Source organism: Tachypleus tridentatus, chromosome 6 (assembly GCF_004210375.1).
Source record: "Tachypleus tridentatus isolate NWPU-2018 chromosome 6, ASM421037v1, whole genome shotgun sequence".
Lineage (NCBI taxonomy): Eukaryota > Metazoa > Arthropoda > Merostomata > Xiphosura > Limulidae > Tachypleus > Tachypleus tridentatus.
In genome coordinates, this window is record NC_134830.1 from 86457870 (window position 1) to 86477707 (window position 19838).

General features: G+C 35.6%; 1 protein-coding gene and 1 long non-coding RNA gene across 2 annotated transcripts in view; both read right to left on the reverse strand.

Annotated features, from left to right (window-relative positions):
* The window catches only part of LOC143252956 (protein CLP1 homolog), a 153776-nt gene that overhangs the window by 114802 nt on the left and 19136 nt on the right, over nucleotides 1-19838 (reverse strand). The window contains 1 exon segment of the mRNA XM_076505905.1: nucleotides 2132-2257. Coding sequence (XP_076362020.1) covers nucleotides 2132-2257 — 126 coding nt within the window.
* Nucleotides 2935-19830, reverse strand: LOC143252957 (uncharacterized). Its single transcript, XR_013029272.1, has 2 exons — nucleotides 16931-19830; nucleotides 2935-4663 (listed from the first exon to the last, which is right to left on the reverse strand). It is a non-coding gene; the product is annotated as an uncharacterized LOC143252957 (long non-coding RNA).

Below are 19838 nucleotides of genomic sequence, written 5' to 3' on the forward strand. Positions count from 1 at the left end.
TATGGTTACTCTGCAACCAAGATTGCACATATTTCGATGTGTGCTTAGGGTCATTGTTGTGCTGGAAGATCCAACAATGCCCAAGCTGCAAGTTCCGAGCATCAATCTTGATATAAGTGCCTAATATATCAACATACTCTTCTTTTGTCATGATTCCGTTGACATGGTGAAGGCTGCCTACACCAGAAGAGCTGAAGGAACCGCATAGCATGATCAAGCCACCTCCGTGTTTAACTGTAGGGATGGTGTTCTTTGGAAAATTTCATTCCCCCTTCTTACAGAAAATATAGAGAACATCACAGTGGCCGAAAAGCTCGATTTTAGTCTCGTCTGACCAAAGAATACTCTTCCAATAGGTAAAGGGTTTATCTACATGCTTTCTTGCATACCTCAATCATGCTTCTAAATGAATTGGCTTTAAATATGGAGTTCTGTGAGGATGGCATGCTTTGAACCCAAAACTGTAGAGGTGCTTACTTGAACCTCAGTTTCCCTTACCAGTTTCAGTATGCATTATGTGTTAAACGAGGGTTCCTACTAACGTCTCCGAGAACCTTCCTCTTGGTTCCCTCTGGAATTTTGATGAGGCATCTGGAACAAGGAAGGTTAACAGTTGATCATGTTAAGTTTAAACTTGGCAATTATGCTTTGAACAGTAGATTTTTGCACATTAAGTTGTGTAGCAATACTGGAAAGAGACACACGAGACTTGTATTTTACAATAATTCGATTTTTTAAACCACTGGACAGTTGTTTCCTGTTCGCCATGATGACCAAGCAGATAATGACGGAGATGGCGCGCTAAATTACTGGAAGTACATTTTTTGCTGGCTAAATTTCAATAATTATGAACCCAGTGTCTAGTTCTGGAATGGTATAATGTAGTTTATTCACCAAACTAAACAAAATTTTTATGGGAATATCAGTTTTTTCACACGTTCTGAAATGTACAAACAGTTTCTGTTCCTCCTATTTTTGGTTATTTGTTTATAAACAGTTTATTTGTCAATTAATTTACATAAAACTTTAATAAATGTAGATGTGTGTTAGTATAATATTTATAATATACTATACTTCTATTAGCCTACTCATGATACTTTTTAAGTTATGAGCAAAAAACAACCACTCAGAACCCAGGGGTACGAACACTTTTTATTGTAACTGTAGCTTCTCTTAAAGCCTCATAAATTTCCAATAAAAGTCATAATAATATGTAGAACAATTCTTACTTTTGTTGCAAGAAATGACTGGATTATGTTTCAAGTTCTTTTTTATCTTATTAGACTTATTGCAATGGCAATCTAAATTTATATTTTTGTCATATTATTATCATCTTATTCCTCACTTAATACTATAAACTTTTCTTTTATTCTTCAAAAAAAAATAGAGAGCAAATAATTTCAAGTGGCTATGAAGGAGCAAATAAATATTAAACTTTCTCAACACAAAGTTGGAACAAAAAATTTCATATCCAGACTACAAGACAATGAGATTGAATTCAAGGGGCTGTATAAGCTACTGAGGGATGTCAGTTTCTAGTATTCAAATTAAGCAAGAAAAATGTACTTTAATAAAGATCTTGATCTGTTAACCTTACAAAAAAACACTATACTGCCAAAGGAACAACAAAAAATGCATCCTTCAACAATATTCTACCACAAAGAGGTAGAGATTAGAATTGGCTGCACTGTCTTTCTTTCTCTTCCACGAAATAATAGAAGTGTTCCTGCTCGGGCAGGTAACACATTTGTCCAACTAACAGCAGCAAGTAAATTTCAATGAACACTTTAAAGCTACTTTTACTAACATAACTTCTGAAAACTACATAGAAATGGCAGTATCTAGCTTAAAAACAAGATACTGTTGTTTGCAACATGTGTAGCCACTACAGTGTTTCCTGTAGGTTATGGTATGAGTTTTACTCTCTCTTAGGCTGTAAACTGGTGAAAATTTAGCCATACCTGTGGGCAATCCAAATACTCCAAAAAGTTCACATCTTTATTCAGAATTTAAAAAAGAAACAACAAAAAGCATGAGTACCTTATTTAAGAATCAAACCAGCATACATGTCTTACTGATTTGCTGACTGGGTGTTAAAGAAAGAAAACGTGTAAACTTGAAAAGCACTTACTGTTGGTCCTTTGGTATCTTCTTCTTCAGCCTTTCTACGCTGTTGTTCCAATGCTGCATGAATATTAGCATAAAAAATCATTGGTGTTTCTTTTGCTACATAAGCTACTTCACACTTCCCTCTAAGGTGACAAAGTAAAGGACTGAAACAGATTTTAGCAGCACAACAATACTAAAAGTCATAATTATATACACAGGTAAACTAAGAATATTGATATGCAAAAACAGCTACTTTTATTATCATTATATCTTACAAAAAAGGCATGATTTTAGAACAGAATCTGGTCGTTAATTTAACTTGTCTCAGTAACTGCATGTAAGGTTTATGCTGCCATTCAAAGGTAAAAAGTTTATTTATATAATCAGATAATAGTTATAAAATTTAAATGTACAGCAATAAACTCTGTACTATATGCCAATGACTGTAAGAACATGGAATTGAATTACCAAGTATGAATACTCTTTAAAATACTTGCACAATGTTCAAGTCATTTTTATTAATACTTTGTTTCCAATTAGTTCTGATATTAAAGAAAATCAACATATATTGGAAATAAAGTATTAATAAAAATAACTTGAACATTGTGTAGGTATTTTATATAATGGAAATATTTTTTTAATCTTAACTTTGTGCTGCATTGCCCGAGTGCTAAAAATCCTCATCAATATCATCATCTACAAGCACTGTCAAAATTCGAAGAAAAACAACATGAAATATTTGTTATCATTAAGAAATAACAGTTATATACAGATGTATTTTTAATTATGAAAAATTCAGCATAAACTACAACTGACCCAGCTATCTGATAAAAATTATTTATTCATTATAAAGTAAATCTCAATATACAGATCATGAAATATTAGTTCAATTTTATTTCAAGTATTATATTAAAATATTCAAATGTTCCAAGAAGAACTACAGTTGCAAATATTAACAGATGCATACTTTGTAGATTTTGTTTTCAAATACTTTTATTAAAAGCCTTGTACCTTAATACTAGAAGAAAAAAATGTATACAACCAAATATTTTTTCTTTAATTGGATACGTAATATTTTGCTTCACAAGTTCTCCAGAAAACATTCCACTAAAACACAAACTGTAACTGACAATACAAGCTTCAAATGGCTTCAATACATTCTAACTGAATTTACAGCATGCATTTCTAGTGTTTTTGACATATTTAGTAGTAAAGCTTATTGTTAAAAGAGTTGTATTGTTGAAATGTATTTCAAATAGATATTCACTTTCTCACACAGAAAGCTATCTTCTCCATGTTACCTTAGAGATTTACATGCCACTAGCTTTTCCTCAACTCCCACCAACTGCATAATAATGACATGAGGAGGGCAATACAAGCTCCCTCTATGCTTTTGACCTCATGATATTCATTCCATGATAAGGTAAGATATACCAAGTTGTCCCAGAAGTGGAAAGAAAAGGTGAGAAGTGTATGAAAATGTAAGTATTTATCAGAAATACATCTTCAGGTATAGAAAATGTTAACTTCTTAGACAATACACACCTCTTCACATGGAGAGCTAGAATGCCACACTAATGTGATGGAGGAGCCAGGGAAAATTTACCTAGATGACCACCTTTTCTCTGTTCTATTATTAATATGGATGGCTAGACTGGTTCAATATCAATTACCATGCATTACATTACCTTCACCCACACTGGGTCTATCTTTTCACCTTTGCTCCCTCTCCTTTGTAGGAAACATTACTGAATGACATTCTAATATATACCATTAGATGGTAGTGGATTGCCCCTATAACTGATATGTAACCTCACCCTTTGGAAAACTACACAAGCTGAACAAAATAACAACCTTTGAAGCTCATCATACAGAGATGGTACACGTGAATGGTGGACAAGCATCATTTACACAACCACCCCACTATTTTAACTGAACGTAATTGTATATTTAATTATTCAGAGGCAAGGACTTCCACACTCCACTGGAAGAATAAAGGGGAACAAAATGTGATACAGAGTCTAGAGAAATACCAACATTGGAGATAGGGCAAAGAGTAACCACAAGAACCTTATTCTGAAAAGCAAACTGTCCCTAATTTATTCAATCTAAGGAATGGTAGGGATAGACAGCTACCCTTTTCTGCTTTACCCATATAACTTCATGGGTTAATACAGTCTGTAATGGACATATTAATGAAACAAATATATCACCAGGGAAAGGTCTACTAGTGAACTTGTGGAACACCCCATCTCAACAGTATGCATTATACATCATGGGAATGTTGTATTTTCTGCCATACATTATGTATTTGCCACATATAAAGTATACCTGTTGCAACACTCACTATAGAATAGAATCTTGAGAGTAAAAGAAAAGGCATGTTCCAGAAAAATTTAAAATATATAGATAATTGTAAAAGATAACTTACCCAGTCACAACTTTACCAAAGTTTGAAGGATAGTAGCAGGCAGAAGACAGTATCCTGACAAAGATGAAACAGTCACCCAATGCAAAGAGTGGGAGATCAAATTATGCTTGCTCAAAGGATTTCCTACAATGGATAAGGGAGGTGAGACACCAGGGAAATGGTAAGGTGCATATTCTAATGTAACAACACCTAAAACAGATTTTGGGAAAAGGAAATGGAGAAACAAACCAAAAGCCAAATCCAAATGGTAAGTGTTGAAGGAGAAAGATCACAAACAAAGGAATGTTGCTGGGAGATAAAACAAAAAAGAAAAACAGGTGGAAGGAAGTTGTGCAGGCAATGTAACAACAAAGAGCAAATACAGGACAGAAAAACTGTGGTATATTTAGGTTGGGACTAGAGGGGGCTCAGCCCGAAAGCCCATGGTCTTAATGGGAGCCCACTGATAATTTTACATGGAATGTAGACCCCACAAAAATTATTAGCTCCTGGGCTCCCATAATGTTAAATCTGCCACTGCATAGATGCCTATCCAAATCAGACCTGAAATAAAGAAAGGTAGAAGATAAGAGGAAGCCAAATTGGTTGAAGCAAGAATTACATGCATGAGCAAATGAAGTCTTGGAAAAAAAAAAAAGATAAACACTCCAGATAAACAGAGGTAAAATAAGGCAGTGAATAACCACATTAACATACCAGTTTGAAAAAACTGCTCAATGAGAATTTAGAATTAATGTAAGAGCATGAAGAAAATATGGGAGGTAAATGCAAGATGGTACCAGGAAAGATAGGAAGAAATGGTACCCTAAAGATGTGTGGGCCTTGCTCAATCACCAATCCATATTGTCTATAAAGGAAGGAGGAAGTGAAATTGGAGGATTCAAGGGATCCTTAGAGAGATTCCATTGAAGAAACTGCATTTGTGCCCAACCCATGGCAATAAGAGCTTTTATAGAAGCAACTGTCTCCAAAAGTGGTAGAACATTGTGAGCAATAAAAGAATGAGCAGTAAACTCCACTAAATGGAGTCAAAGAAGATAAAGTTGGACCCACCTGAGATGGAAGTTAAAAACAAACCTCAAGTGGACAAGATATTAGGTAGAAAAAAGGAAATACTTCTTCAACTTGATAATTCAACCCACTCAAGCAGCTGAAGAAAAAAAGGAGACAAGAGTGATAGGAAGACTCCATTTCTGAGTGAGTTAACAGAAATCAATCATTTACATAGTGGCTTAAGTACAACTCCAGAGCATGTATAAATCACAAAAAAATTTCAACCACCCAGTAAAAGACACACAGACTCAAAGCATGCCCAAAGTGCAAAGCATGAAACTGGTGCACAAGTGTATGAGAGATAAACTGAAGATAACATCTGCAACAATGAGAAACAGGAATGTGTAGATAGACATTCAAAACATCTACCTCACTCATCTACAATTCCAGAGAGAAAGCTCATTTTAGTGTGAGAAAAGACTCCATTGTAAAATGGAGAAAACCCAGAAATTAATTGAAGCAGGACAGATTGCTCACATGACACCAATCTCTGGATTTTTTTGAGACAATAAACAGCCTGAGGTGAAAAGTTAGGAAAGGATAGTGGGCAAGCTCAACAACTTTCTGTGATAGAACATTCTGAACAGCCTCAGACAGATGCTGACTGATAAAAGGATTCCAGTAACAAATTCTCACAAAATTTTAGCAAAATTGATCAAACAAGCCTCCACCAGACTAGAATTCACATGGTAGTTCTTACTTCTGTTGGCAACAATAAGACCTGCATTGATAAAAATGACTAATGGTGAAACCTTTAATGGGAGAAGCAGGTAAAGAACAGGAAGGTATCTGTGGTGGAACAGGAACAAGGGTTTGCAAAAAATCCAGCTGGGGCAAAGAAGCAACCAAGAATAAAAGGGTTGAAAGTGGCATTACAAATCCCATACATGATTCCAAAGTTTCAAAAGTATTCCCAAAATGAACCATTGGATAAATGGAACTACATGAAATTACCAAAGATAAACTGATAGTAAACAAGCCAGAGACAACAAAGTGTTCCTCCCCAAAATATCCTAACAGCAAGGAAAATACTATGGGGAGAGAAAGCTGAGAAGAACAATTGCACCAATGTAGAGGTAATGAGGGAGAAAGTATCCCCTGAAAATACCTCAAGTGAATTATGGAGTACCCCAGAAAGGAGACTAATGAGATCTAGAAGAGGGAAAACAAAATACTGAGAGTAGAAAGTGTCATGTAATAAGGAAGGAACAGGATTATAGCAAATTAGGAAAACAAATAAAACAGAAAATACCTGAAAATCCATGTATAAATGACTGAATAAGGCCTAACAGTTTCTACAGGAAAGCATTGGAAAGCATCGAATAATTAGGAAGAGAAAAGAGGCTGTAAAATTCCTCATCATCATGAACAGGTTCAACTTGTTCAATTAATGCACACAGTGACTGACAGTTGTTTAGGTTCCACCACAACTACATGTTACACACATGTGCTGGTTAATTTTCATGTTCTTTCAGAGAAGAAAAAAGGCAAAAGCCATCTACTGAAATGATGCTATCACATATTCCACAAATGAATGTAACAAGGGCAAAGCACCTTATCTGAAAACTCAGAATATAGAAGCCTCAATTGGAAAACTGTTTCATATTTTAGGTGAATATAACAGTTCTACTTTAAAAAAAAAATCTGATATTTTTGTGGAAAATCAATATCCATTATTTGTTTAAAACCTCTTTTGACAGGTTCACATATTGGCTCATCTCGTACCAAGTCATCTGGTATTAATATTTTCTTCCTAGATTCTGCAACCCACTGCTCAAACACTGTCCTTACCGTACTTGAGCAAATTCATGGATGACCAATTTTTGACTTGCATTCAAAATTTTATTGAACTACTATTTTATGAATTTATGCCAATAAATTTGGTAACAAACTATACATTATAATTCATATCTTAATGCTATATATTATTAACTTTTGTAATTTAAAAGAAAAATATAAAAACACTTAAACATTGATTTCTGTGTGTCACGTGGTATGTTGAATGCATCACTAGTTCAAATCAGATGTTTGTGGTATCAAAATAGAAAGTATATTGTTTTGTACAAATTAGGAACTCAAATTACCAATATTAAAAAGCCAGAATATAATGTAACAAACTCCTATCTTTTCTATTTGTTGATATCACTTGTGTACTGAATCAAACACAGCGGCCCTGCTCACCTCTTCCCATTTTTGAAAATGGTTCATTATATACACTTGTGCATGTGACATGAGATTAACTAATCAAAATCTCGGGGATGTCCCTCTAGTGGCTTTTTTAGCCATTTTCATATGTTAAGATGCCACCTTGTTCTTTCAAAACAAGATTTCAAGGATGTAGGTCAGGGGTTCTAACCTGTGGGTCGAGACCCCCCAAGGGGTCGCAAAGCCTTGGCAAGGAAGTTGCGAAACCTAGTAAGAAGTAGCTTGGGATAACATTAATTTTATTTCATCAATTACATTTTCATGCTCTTACATTTTTTTTGTTTCGGTGCAAAGCAAAACGTGTGCTACGTTAGTTCAATGTCATTAGGTGATATTATGGGTGTATGTATGCGTGCTTGTGAGTGAATGTGCCTGTGTGAATGTGTATGTGTCTGCAACTGTATGTATGTGTGTACTAGTGAGTGCACGAGCATGTACGTATGCTTGTGTGTCTCTTTAGCTGTGATTAAGTGTGTGTGTGCTCACTGTCGACACGTGAGTCACATGTCCGTTGCTGATTGGTGGATGACGAATCGCGCTACTGGCCACGCTCCCTTCCCTCCCAATACTTACCCCATCATTACTCTACCTGCACCCCCCCCACAAGTAGTCAGTGTAAGATCTACAGTTGCCAAAGCATTCATTATTCAACATTTTTATTTTATTTTAACAAGGAGATAAGTAAGCAGTAGAGGTGAGTTGTGTCCATGGCTAAACAGCGCAGATACTCAGAATGCTACTTCAACATTGGCTTCACCACTGTGCTCGCCAACGACGGCATCGAGAAACCACAGTGTGTTTTGTGCCAGGCTGTCCTGAGTGCAGAGTCAATGAAACCATCAAAACTCAAGTGTCATCTCGAGACGAAACATCCAGAACACGCAAAGGAGGGTTTGGATTTCTTCAAACGGCATGAACGGTGTCTTAAAAGCCAAAGAATCAATAGAAGTTGGTCGTTTCAGCAGCAGAGTGCAGCCGTAGTGGAAGTTTCATATAAGATGGCATTCGAAATTGCTAAACAAAAAAAGCCTCAAACAATTGGAGAAACACTTCTTAAACCCTGCATGATGAAAGTAGTAAATCTTATTCTTGGAGAAGCCAGTGCAAAGAAGATGCAGCAAGTATCCCTGTCAAATAATACTATACAGAGGAGCATTTCTAAAATGTCTATGGATGTGAAGGAACAAGTTTTGACTGAAATCAAGGGTTCCCCTTTGTTCTCCTTTCAGCTCGACGAGTCAACAGATGTAAGTTCATGTTCTCAGTTGCTTGTTTTCGTGAGATACATTAATTCAGGTGACATCAAAGACGAATTCTTATTCTGCAGTGCACTTGAAACCACAACAAAATCTGATGATGTCATGGAAAAAGTTTCAACTTTTTTTCAAGACGAAGATCTTCAATGGGAAAACGTGTGTGGGGTTTGTACGGATGGGGCACCAGCTATGCTGGGATCGAAATCAGGATTCCAGTCGAGTGAAGAAGCTAGCACCTCAAGCAAAGGGTATCCACTGCATGATTCACCGATATGCTCGCCAGTAAGACTCTCCTGCCTCTCTGCAGGAAGTGCTTGAATCTGTAATCAAAATTGTAAATTATGTGAAGACTCAAGCACTCAACAGTCACCTATTCAAAGAACTATGCAAAGACATGAATGCTGACCACTAACTCCTTCTCTCTACACAGCAGTACGCTATTGTCGAAAGGAAACGTTATTAATCGTGTCTTTGAAATGAAAGATGAAATAAAGCTATTCCTGGAGACTCAAGAAAGGAAAGATCTTGTAGCTCACTTCGAAAATGAAGCATGGAATAAAAGGGTTATGCATCTAGCCGACATTTTGACCAGCTGAACAAGCTCAATTTGAATCTTCAAGGAAGGAAACACATGTTCTCCTTTTCAAGATAGTCTTCGGCCTTTCTTTCCAAACTGCAGAATTGGTGTCGGAAAACCAATCTTGGAAACATCGCTATGTTTGAAAAACTTTGTGGAGTGACGGATGAGTCTCTGATCCAACTGGATCAGTTCCTCGAGGATGAGATTACCGAACATCTTCAGTCTCTAGAAAAGGAAGTCGAGCATTACTTCCTGAGCTATCACAGGAACAGGAGGCCTTGTAAGGAACCCATTTTGTACTGAACTTGATGTATCCAGCATCCCAGATGATATCCAAGATGAATTTCTGGATCTAAGGAATGACTCTTCAGCTCGTGATCTCTTCAAGGTGAAATCCGTGACTCAGTTCTGGTGCGCTATGTATCAGTCATACTCCAAAGTCAGCATGATAGCTTTACGTGTCCTTGTTCCATTTGCTTCTACCTACTTGTGTGAGGTAGGATTTTCCACTCTTGTCAATATAAAAACAAAGAATAGGAACAGATTGGATGTTGGAGATGAAATGAGACTGGCTCTAACAAACGCTCGGCCATGAATTTCAAAGCTTGATGCTGAAATGCAACATCGGGCATCTCACAAGCTGGGTTGGATAGCTGTTCAAACCTATGTTAATATTATTTTAAGAAATATATGTTCTTTTTGTGAATTCAGGTTGGACCAATATGATTTAATTTGCTAATAAATAATTACAGAATTTTTAAATATTTTTTTAGATGTTTCTTTTCTTCTCCTTCACAGAAAATAAAAAAAAATTAAGCTGTTGATAGTAAGCCCTAAGTAGGGGGTCACATGGGTTTCAAACTTTTAGGTAAGGGATCGCGAGTGCCAAAAGGTTGGGAACCCCTGATGTAGGTAGTGTATTTTGTCTGCTCAAAGTTTCATATTTTTTTAAAAACATAAATACAGTTAAGTTATTAAGCTTGATAAATGGTGGAATGGTCAATACAAATACTAAAGTTAGATGAGCTCCTCCAAAAAAATGCCCTAAAAAACAAACTACTGAATGAGATACCCAATGACAAGGGTTTCATAGAGGAACACCTGTGAGAGATTACATATCATCTTGACTACGATGTAACCAACCATGCATTTGAGCACAAGTGGTTGATAAGCAAGGAAATGTAGTGTGATTAGGGCACAATTAGACAACACAGTACATGTTGAGGAGATCTAGAGAAGTGTCCAGATCCCCATCTTCTGTTCTCAAAAGCCAGCAAGCATGTGTCAAAGAAGTAGGCAGTAACTTCACTGGTGCTGACTTTTCCCATCATAGTCTGGCAATGGAGTAATTTTAATACCACAAGAATAACTCTACTGGTCCTGCAGAACACCTCATCTCAACAACAGATACTAGTAGAACACCTTCTATTATCCATGGCACAATGTGGAATTTGCGAAATAAGAATATCCTGGAAGACACACCAACTACCTAGTGGAATCCCATAAGAGGGAAAAGGGTATGTAGGAGAAAGTGTACTTACCTTCCTCAAATATATCTATATGTCAGTCTTAAGAATTTCATCCAAAGGTTGGTAAAAATGATATAAAAGGGAGTGAGACAGTTGATGAATTTAATGAGACAAAATGTGACAGAATTATCACCTTCCTGGGCAACCAATGTTTCAGAAAGAAAGGTCTGATCTGGATAGAGGTGTAAGTATGATGAAAGAGGGTGAAGGAAACATCAACTGGCATACACATCCAAATAACAGCAATTACAGGTGAGAAGAATGTCTTTGGAATAAGCCAGTATGATGAACATGAAGCCAATGCCATGAATAGAGCACATGTAAGAGCATGTAAAACATCAAAGTCCCAGTCAAACACAGGATTACAATTAAGGGGTTGATGAAAAAGGAAAGAACAAATGAAGAGGACAGGAAGAGAAAAAAACCTAACAGTAATGGAAAAGGCAAAATGAAGTTGATAAAGCCACCTGAGAACCAACAATCCATAGCCAACCAATCATGTGAAAAAGCTGAAAAGTTGGATGGCCTTGAGGAAAGAAGGGGCTAATGGACCAATGTCAAAAAACTTGTAACTTCCATTGACAGAAGGCACAGTTGAAGAATAATAGAAAATGGATAAGAAAAAGTTAATATACTCAGAAAGTTCAAACATGTGAGCTAAGGACTGAACAAGTCTCACATATGAAGATAAAAGAACACCATTCTTGAACAAAAAAACAAGTGGTTGAAGCAAGATGGAATGGGAATGAGGCAAAAGATGAGAGAGAGTCTGATATTAATTAATGAAACAGAAAAAATTGGGGCACTGTTACCCAAAGAGTTACCAAAACTGTTGCCTTTCAATGCCAAGATCCAAATCAAAATTAGAGTAGGAGGATAAGCATACATAAAAAGATGAGACCAGTCCTGGCTGACAACACTGACAGTTAAGGCCAAAGCACAAGAAACTGGGGACACAAAAAAGGGGGAAGTTTAATTTGAGAGTAGTGAAGGCATTGATAGGAGGCACGTCTAAGTTAGAACAAACCTACTGAAAAATATGAAGGTGAAGAGACCACTCTAAAATTAGAACCTTGTCTGGCCAAGAGAGATGATTCAACACTAAGTTCAGAGCACCTGGAATATGATAAGCTGCAAGACAAACCCAATGGAAAGAAGCCCAAATTAGCAGGTACAATGCACGCAAGCAAACAGTCCTGGAATGAGCACTTCATCCAAAATTTAACATAAGAAACAACTTCGACATCTGACTGTCAGGGAGCTTGCTGAAGAGTGAGGGATATCAGTTGGATCTTGTCACGAGATTTTGACCGAAAAATTGAAGATGCACTGCGTTGCTGCGAAATTTGTGCCATGCCTGATGATGGACGAACAAAAAGCCCATCGCGTCCAGGTTTGTCAGGAGCTGCTTGATCGTTCAGAAGAAGATGAAAACTTCTTGTCAAGGATCATAACAGGTGATGAATCATGGGTTTATGGTTATAACATTGAAACGAAGGTCCAATCGTCCCAGTGGATGGGTGACACATACCCCAGACCCAAAAGGCTCGCCACGTTCGATCCAAGGTCAAGGTGATGCTGACAGTTTTCTTCGATTCTAAGGGTGTTGTTCACCACGAGTACCTCCCCGAAGGCTCCACAGTGAAACAGACTTACCACATTGAAGTTCTGTAAAGGCTGAGGGATGCCATCCATCGCAAAAGGCCAGAAATGTGGAGGAGTGGCAACTGGTTTTTCCATCACGACAACGCTCCAGCCCATTCAGCCCTCAGAACTCGTGAGTTTTTGGCCAAACACTCAATCACTGTTCTTTCTCACCCCCCCTACTCACCTGACCTTGCTCCTTGCGATTTTTTCTTGTTCCCCAAACTCAAAAGACCCTTGAAAGGAAGAAGATTTGAGACGATTCCCGAGATTAAGGCAAATGCGACAAAGGAGCTGGAGGACATTACAAAAGAAGCGTACCAGGACTGTTTCAACAAGTGGAAACACCGTTGGGATACGTGTGTGCGTTGGGGAGGAGAGTACTTTGAAGGGGTCCCAGACCTGTAACTTCTAAATAAAGTACATTTTGTTTTATGAAGTATTTTTTGAACAGACCTCGTATTGGATATTCTAATGCAGAAAAACTAAATTAAACTAATAAGAAACTCAGAAAGGTCTAGCAACATGATACAATAATCTCACTATTTTAAACAATTGCTGACTCACTACACAACATGTGATTTGAAAAAAAATCACATGTTTGGATAAACAAACTTACTTCAAAATATCATAATTAAACTAAAATTAACTAAATACAACACCTGTTCCACATGAACTATATAAAACACAATACTCACATTAAACATAAACTGAAACAGTTATGTTTATCTGAAAACAAGCATTCTTCTAGAAAAATATTTACAATATTTTTATTTTTTAATAGATACAAAGGCTGTTCTCAGTCCATGCTCATAGACTACTCATACAATTTGCATCAACATTTGAATTTTTCTTGTTGGCCTCAACATGGAACCCTTAGTTCTGAAAGTATAATGCCAACCTCATGATCCTCACACTGTCCATTTTGCACCTCTAGACAAATGCAAGGGACAGTTGGTCTGTCTGGAAAGGTCACTGAACTAGTTTTGTCATTTCAGAATGGTAAAAATGTTGGCAATACACTCTCAGGGTAGTTCTTTTCCCTAATCAACAGCTTCTTACTGACATTCATTTTGAGAAATAGATACTGCTCCAAATCCAACATCTGATGCATTGGCCGAGATGATGAATTGTTTTTTTTATGCTGAAGTCTGTAAATCTAAAGCTTGGTAAGTTTCTTAGCATTTTATTCAACTTCTTGAATACCGTTTGGTTGTTCTTACTTAAACTTGTTCAAAAGCCTTTCTTGGTCTGGTTAGTCAGTGGTGTGGCAAATTATATGTATACTGAAATAAACTGACTACAGTATCCCATTACCTTAGGAAGGATCTGCTTGGTCATCAAAACTGGTGCATTTTGTATAAAGGTCAGTTTCTTTGTCCAAAAAAGACCAGCACAGAATAACCAATGTACAACTGAGATGGTCTGATGGTCAGACCTGCTGGCTTCACTCGCAAGAACAGCTCTCTGAGTTTCCCTTTTGACTGTGTGGATTAAAATGTCACCCACATAATGCTCAATGTTGGTGGTCTTGTGCAACATCTTCCTCATCTTAAGCGTGAATGTCACTGCTGAATTGACAACAACAAATGTTGTCTTCTTTAATTGATAGTATCTCCTTGGTGTTACAATACCTGTCTTCTCTTTCGATTCTGTCTTGGGATTTGCCAATAACCTTTACTGCAATTGGTCTTGATGATCAACTTGAACCCATTTAATTTTGCCATGATAGCCTCTACAATTTTAGAGTAAAATTTCCTTATAAGGTCCATCTTTTGAAAGTCTATATATAAGTGGATTAAACCATCCTTCTTTTTCACAATTACCACTGGTGAACATAAGCTCATGTGATTCTGCCTTAATTTCTTCATTGACCAAGTCACTCAAACCATTGGGCACCTAATAAGATTTTGCCCATATTGGGTCCATAGTTGTAGTTATGGTCTTGCATGATCTATCTGCAAAGACATCTATGTACAGAAACAGCAAATCTTGTAACTCTTTCTTCTGCCTGCTTATCAGTTCTTTCATTGATAATGACATTTTTATGTCTCATCTATACCCTCCAAGGCTATTGGTCATCCAGGTGTTTATCTTCTATGACAAAGTCACTATCTTCTGGTTCTGCATCTTTATAGCCATTTGTGCTTCAAAAACTTAAGATAAGTCTTGTTCCTTACCAAACTACTGTTTAAAAATATTGGTACAGTAGATATTGGTCTTTCCATTCATTTTCACCTTCTACTCTTATTCTATTGGCCACTTCTTACACTTTAAAATGTCCTTTCCATTACAGGGTAAGTTTGTTGTTGTTTGTAGGTCTGACCTTGAAATATTGATCTTTGAACTTTTTCAGTGATGACGAAAAAACCCACTTATAGAGAAAAATATATATATATAAAAGGCTGGTTTGGGTTGAGAAAATATTTTATGTAGAGGAGAGAACAACATTTCGACCTTCTTCAGTCATTGTCAGGTTCACTTTGTGAACTTTGAACTTTTTGTCCCAGAAATGCTTCTAACTACCTTGAGCTATACACAAGCTCTATCAAGATAGTGAATGAGTATCCTCCATTTGGTTTCCAAGACCTAACATATACCTGTATATGAGCCTTCTTTATGACTCTTCTTCTTCTGCCCAAAGTTTTTTCAGTACCTGCAACAAGCTTCATACTGTTCTTCCATACAGTAACTTGAAGGGTAAAATCCCTGCACTTGTTTTTGTGGGACTTCCAGATAATCAAATATTACTGCTTGTCTGAGTCATGTGATCTATTCTAACACATATTCTTGAGTATGCTCTTTAAGACTCCACTGACTCTCGTAAAGTCCACTATATCTGTGGTCATATGGGGTGGTAAAGAGCTACCCAATGCTGATTAGTCTGTACATCTCTTGCAACAGTTGACACAAATTGGATCCCTCTGTCATTAAAGAACTCTTTTTGAAAAACTCCACCTGGAAGTATTTGCTAGTTACCCTTATTATGTGCAGGTGTTAGTGGTCTGATCAAGTTCACAACTAATAATCTGTTGAATAGCTCTTTTATGAGAGGTATCTCTTCCAATGTCAACTTCCCTCCAGATACTGTCCTTTGGCATACATCACATAATCTGCAGAATCTAGTCACATCTCTAATGATCCTTGGCCAATGATAGTTGTTGTTGCTGATGATTCTGTATGCTGTCTTTTTTGCTACTAGATGTCCACCCAAGATTGAATTGTAAGTCATCTTCATCATATGAGTCTGATATTCTATTGGTATTATGGTCTGTTTGATTTCTCAACAGAACTACCTTGACAGATCCAGTACAGCATTCCATTCTGGTCTTCTGTTCTTCATGTCCTTTTACCCTTGTTCTTGTATAGTGAAGGGTCTTTCTTCTGCGATTCCTTCAGTTTCCATACATACACACGTGGGATATCACTCTTTGAGACTTGCATAAGATTGATGTTTTGTTTAATTATCTTCTTTTCAGCTTTGGAAATGATGGTAGATAATTCATCAGTCTTCTTTCTGTCTGGTTTCTCAAACCTTGTACTGCCTAGTATATTGCCAATCAACAAAACACAGATAGGTACTTTAACAGACATGGTTTCAAGGTCTATCATGTAAAACAGAGCATCCATCTTTATTCAAGTTATGAAACTTTCTCAATGTCCATCAATCAGCACACACAGTTGCACCTTGCTTACCATTAGGTCATTAAATACTAGACTGGTTCTCAATACTACATCCATTATCTTCTAGGATTTTCATTTTCTTGACCCTGACATAGCCTTTACCTACTAGCATTTTATGGTTTGTTACCACCTCTAGGTGTTTATCACATGCTCCAATGACCACTGATGCTGTTGATCCATTTGCTTATTTCAGCTAACTATCAATTGTGTGACAGCTCTTCTTTCATGTTATGCATCTGCCTAGCTGCATTCAATCTGTTTGCTCTGGCACTAACAACACCAATGAGGGCAATCATTCTTTTCTTGTTTCATCCCAGTACCATATTTGTAAATAGCTCCATGTACTTCATATTGAGAATTTTAGTACTGCTTGCTGGTAAAAGAATTGCATTTATTTACAATGTGCCACATTTTATTACAAGCACAGCATCTCTTTCACCTTTTGTCTTTTGACTTCTTGTCCCATTTGGCAGTATCCTGCTTCTAGTCATCCACTTCTGATTTTCATTGGTTATTCTTAGGCTTGTCAGTTATATTACCTCCAAGGGCTTTCATATACTGTTCTGACAACTTGGTCATCTCATCCATGTCTTTTGGTGCTCTCTTTCCCTTAGAAACATACATATCAGTGGGACATATAATCATGATTTGTTTACATCTTAGTAGATCTGCTAGTCTGATGCAATAATATGCAATTAAATTAATAAAAAACATAGAAAGTTCTAGCAAGATGATGCAATAACATCACTGGTTCATAACAATGCAAATAAACAACATATGATTAGTAAATAGTTATATAAATAAACTTACCATCAAATATCATTTCTGAAACAAAATAAATATGATACTCTATGTAGACTATCTAAATCATAATGTTTCAAAATTAAATTTAAACCAAAACAGTCACTTATATCTAAAAGTAACAATTTAAATTTAAGAAAAAAACTAAAAACACTATTTCACAGAGTTATCTCTAAGTTTAATTACAATGCATTTTTAAACTATGTAAAATTAGCTTTTTCAAGTTTGAAAATTTCAAAATTCAGAACTCTAAGCTGTTCTACATGCAATGCTAAATATCTCAGAACTATGATCAGAATTTCTGAGGCAAAACTAAGGATTTAATTCAATCATAAGATTATTGCTCTAGTAATAATCAATTACTTAAAGCATCCCCTTATAAGTAGTTTAAAATTGGAGCTGAATAAAATAAAAAACATAATTAAACATCACCATGAGATCAGCATCCCAAAACAAGAAATGGAATAAATGTTTTTATTTTGAAGATTTTTTTGAACTAATTTCTAAATAGTTTGGGGATTTTAAAGGATATGTTGAAAACTTAGTAATCTTATGGTGCTGTAAATATTATTAGAATATTAGAGTCTTGGAAAGCTTTCTAAACCTATTCAAAAAGGTGGCCTCATAAAGTCTTGTGAATAGAGCTGGGTGATTAATAGAAATTGGTAATCAATTAATCATTGGCTCTTTAATACACTGAATTCAACTAATCAATTTTTCTGAGATGAGATTTTGATAGCTGAAATGATTGTGAATGGTAATAATTGAAAACATTAATTCTGATTAACTGATTACTTTTTTGAATTGTGATACAAATCATTTGAACTGAAAAACTTTTATCTAAATATAACATTGAGGAATCATGAAAGAATATTTTAAGTATCTGGTTAGCTGGAGTAACCAAAAACTGTAATAAGTGTATTAGAAAATATTAAATTCAATCTGTATGTATCTCAGAACAGCTGGTATGGGTATTAACACTTTTACTGATAAAGAGAAAACAATGTTTCAACCTTCCTAGGTCATCCTCAGGTTAAGCTCATCGTCAAGAATTGAATTCAATCAATTGCTTATGAAATGAAATGAGTTAATCACAATTCTGATTAAGTGTTTAACAGACATGACACTAACTGATGCTCAAAGATAATTTAAGGTATCAATTAATCAAGTTTATCATCCAACTCTACTTATAAATTACTTTAAAAAATGCTTCTGAGACAGGTTCAAAAGAAGACCAGCTCTAATGAAAATCAATACCAAATATGCAAAAGTCCAAGGACACAAGCAAAACCATAAGAGGCATTTCAGACTAAATAAATGAACCTTAAACTGGTGTGCCATATCCCTATGTGTAAACCATAGGAAATTACAAAAGCCTAGATGTAAAAAACATCAATGACAAAATATCCATCTTCAACCAAAGAAAACAGGAATGAGCCATTTGATCCACAACCAGCTGAACATTAACAAAAACATCAATTTTTAAATGTACAACATGTACTATTATTTTAATTTGGTTTTAACCTTTGTTTAAATAAAGATACAAACATGATGGGATACAATTTCTTTGGGTTAGCTATTTTCAAGAGTAAGTGAATGCCCTTACTAAACCAAATAAATTTATTTTGTTTATTCTAATTTTGTATATTTCAGCAACTATTTTAACTGTTTCACTGCCACATTTATAAAGAACTTACACAGTAAATTTCAAATAGGAATGCCCTTTCTTTGTGGTAACATAAAACTCCAAACTCAGATGACAATACTCTAGAAAGGGTCATAAATGAAATAGTACTTTAAACATTAATACAGACTTGTATGCTTCACACACTAAAATCACTGAAAATACTGCATTAACTTGATAAATCATGTGGATATATATTTATAAAATATCAGTAGTCAGAAGTTAGAATTAAGAGACTATGTATCACCCTCACTTTTACATATTTGAGTAATATGTCTTGAGACCTCCCCCAAGATTAAGCTTATTTTAGCAGCTCCTTATACCACTACTATCTGATTGTAAAATCTGCATGTCTATCCAAAGACTTCTACTTTGCAAGTCCTTCCTACATTACTGTAAATAATTTAATGTTACATTAGGGCAAAAAACAAACTTATAATTCCTATCTTTGTACTTTTTTAATAATTTTTACAATTGTTTTAGTTACTTTTACAACACATTTTTTCAAACTCCTGTTATCTACCATTTCAGATTGTGGTCAATCCAATAATTTGACTGAAGCAGGTTCTTTTTAGTTATTTTAGAGCTACTCATTAGGAGGGAATTAGACACAATTCTTACCCACATGTAATTAACACATAATGAAAGCCTATGGACTCCTTTTACTTCATAATAACGTTGATGTGTAACATCTATATTTGACGAAAAATAAAAATATTAATAGCAAGCTATTTCTTGTTTCTACTGTATACTCATTTCTTGAAATATTTAAGCAAACCTTTCATAACAAGAGTATTTTGTTTATGGGAGAAGTATGCAAAGAAACATGAGACAATTATTGAAATATTCACAATCAAAGGAT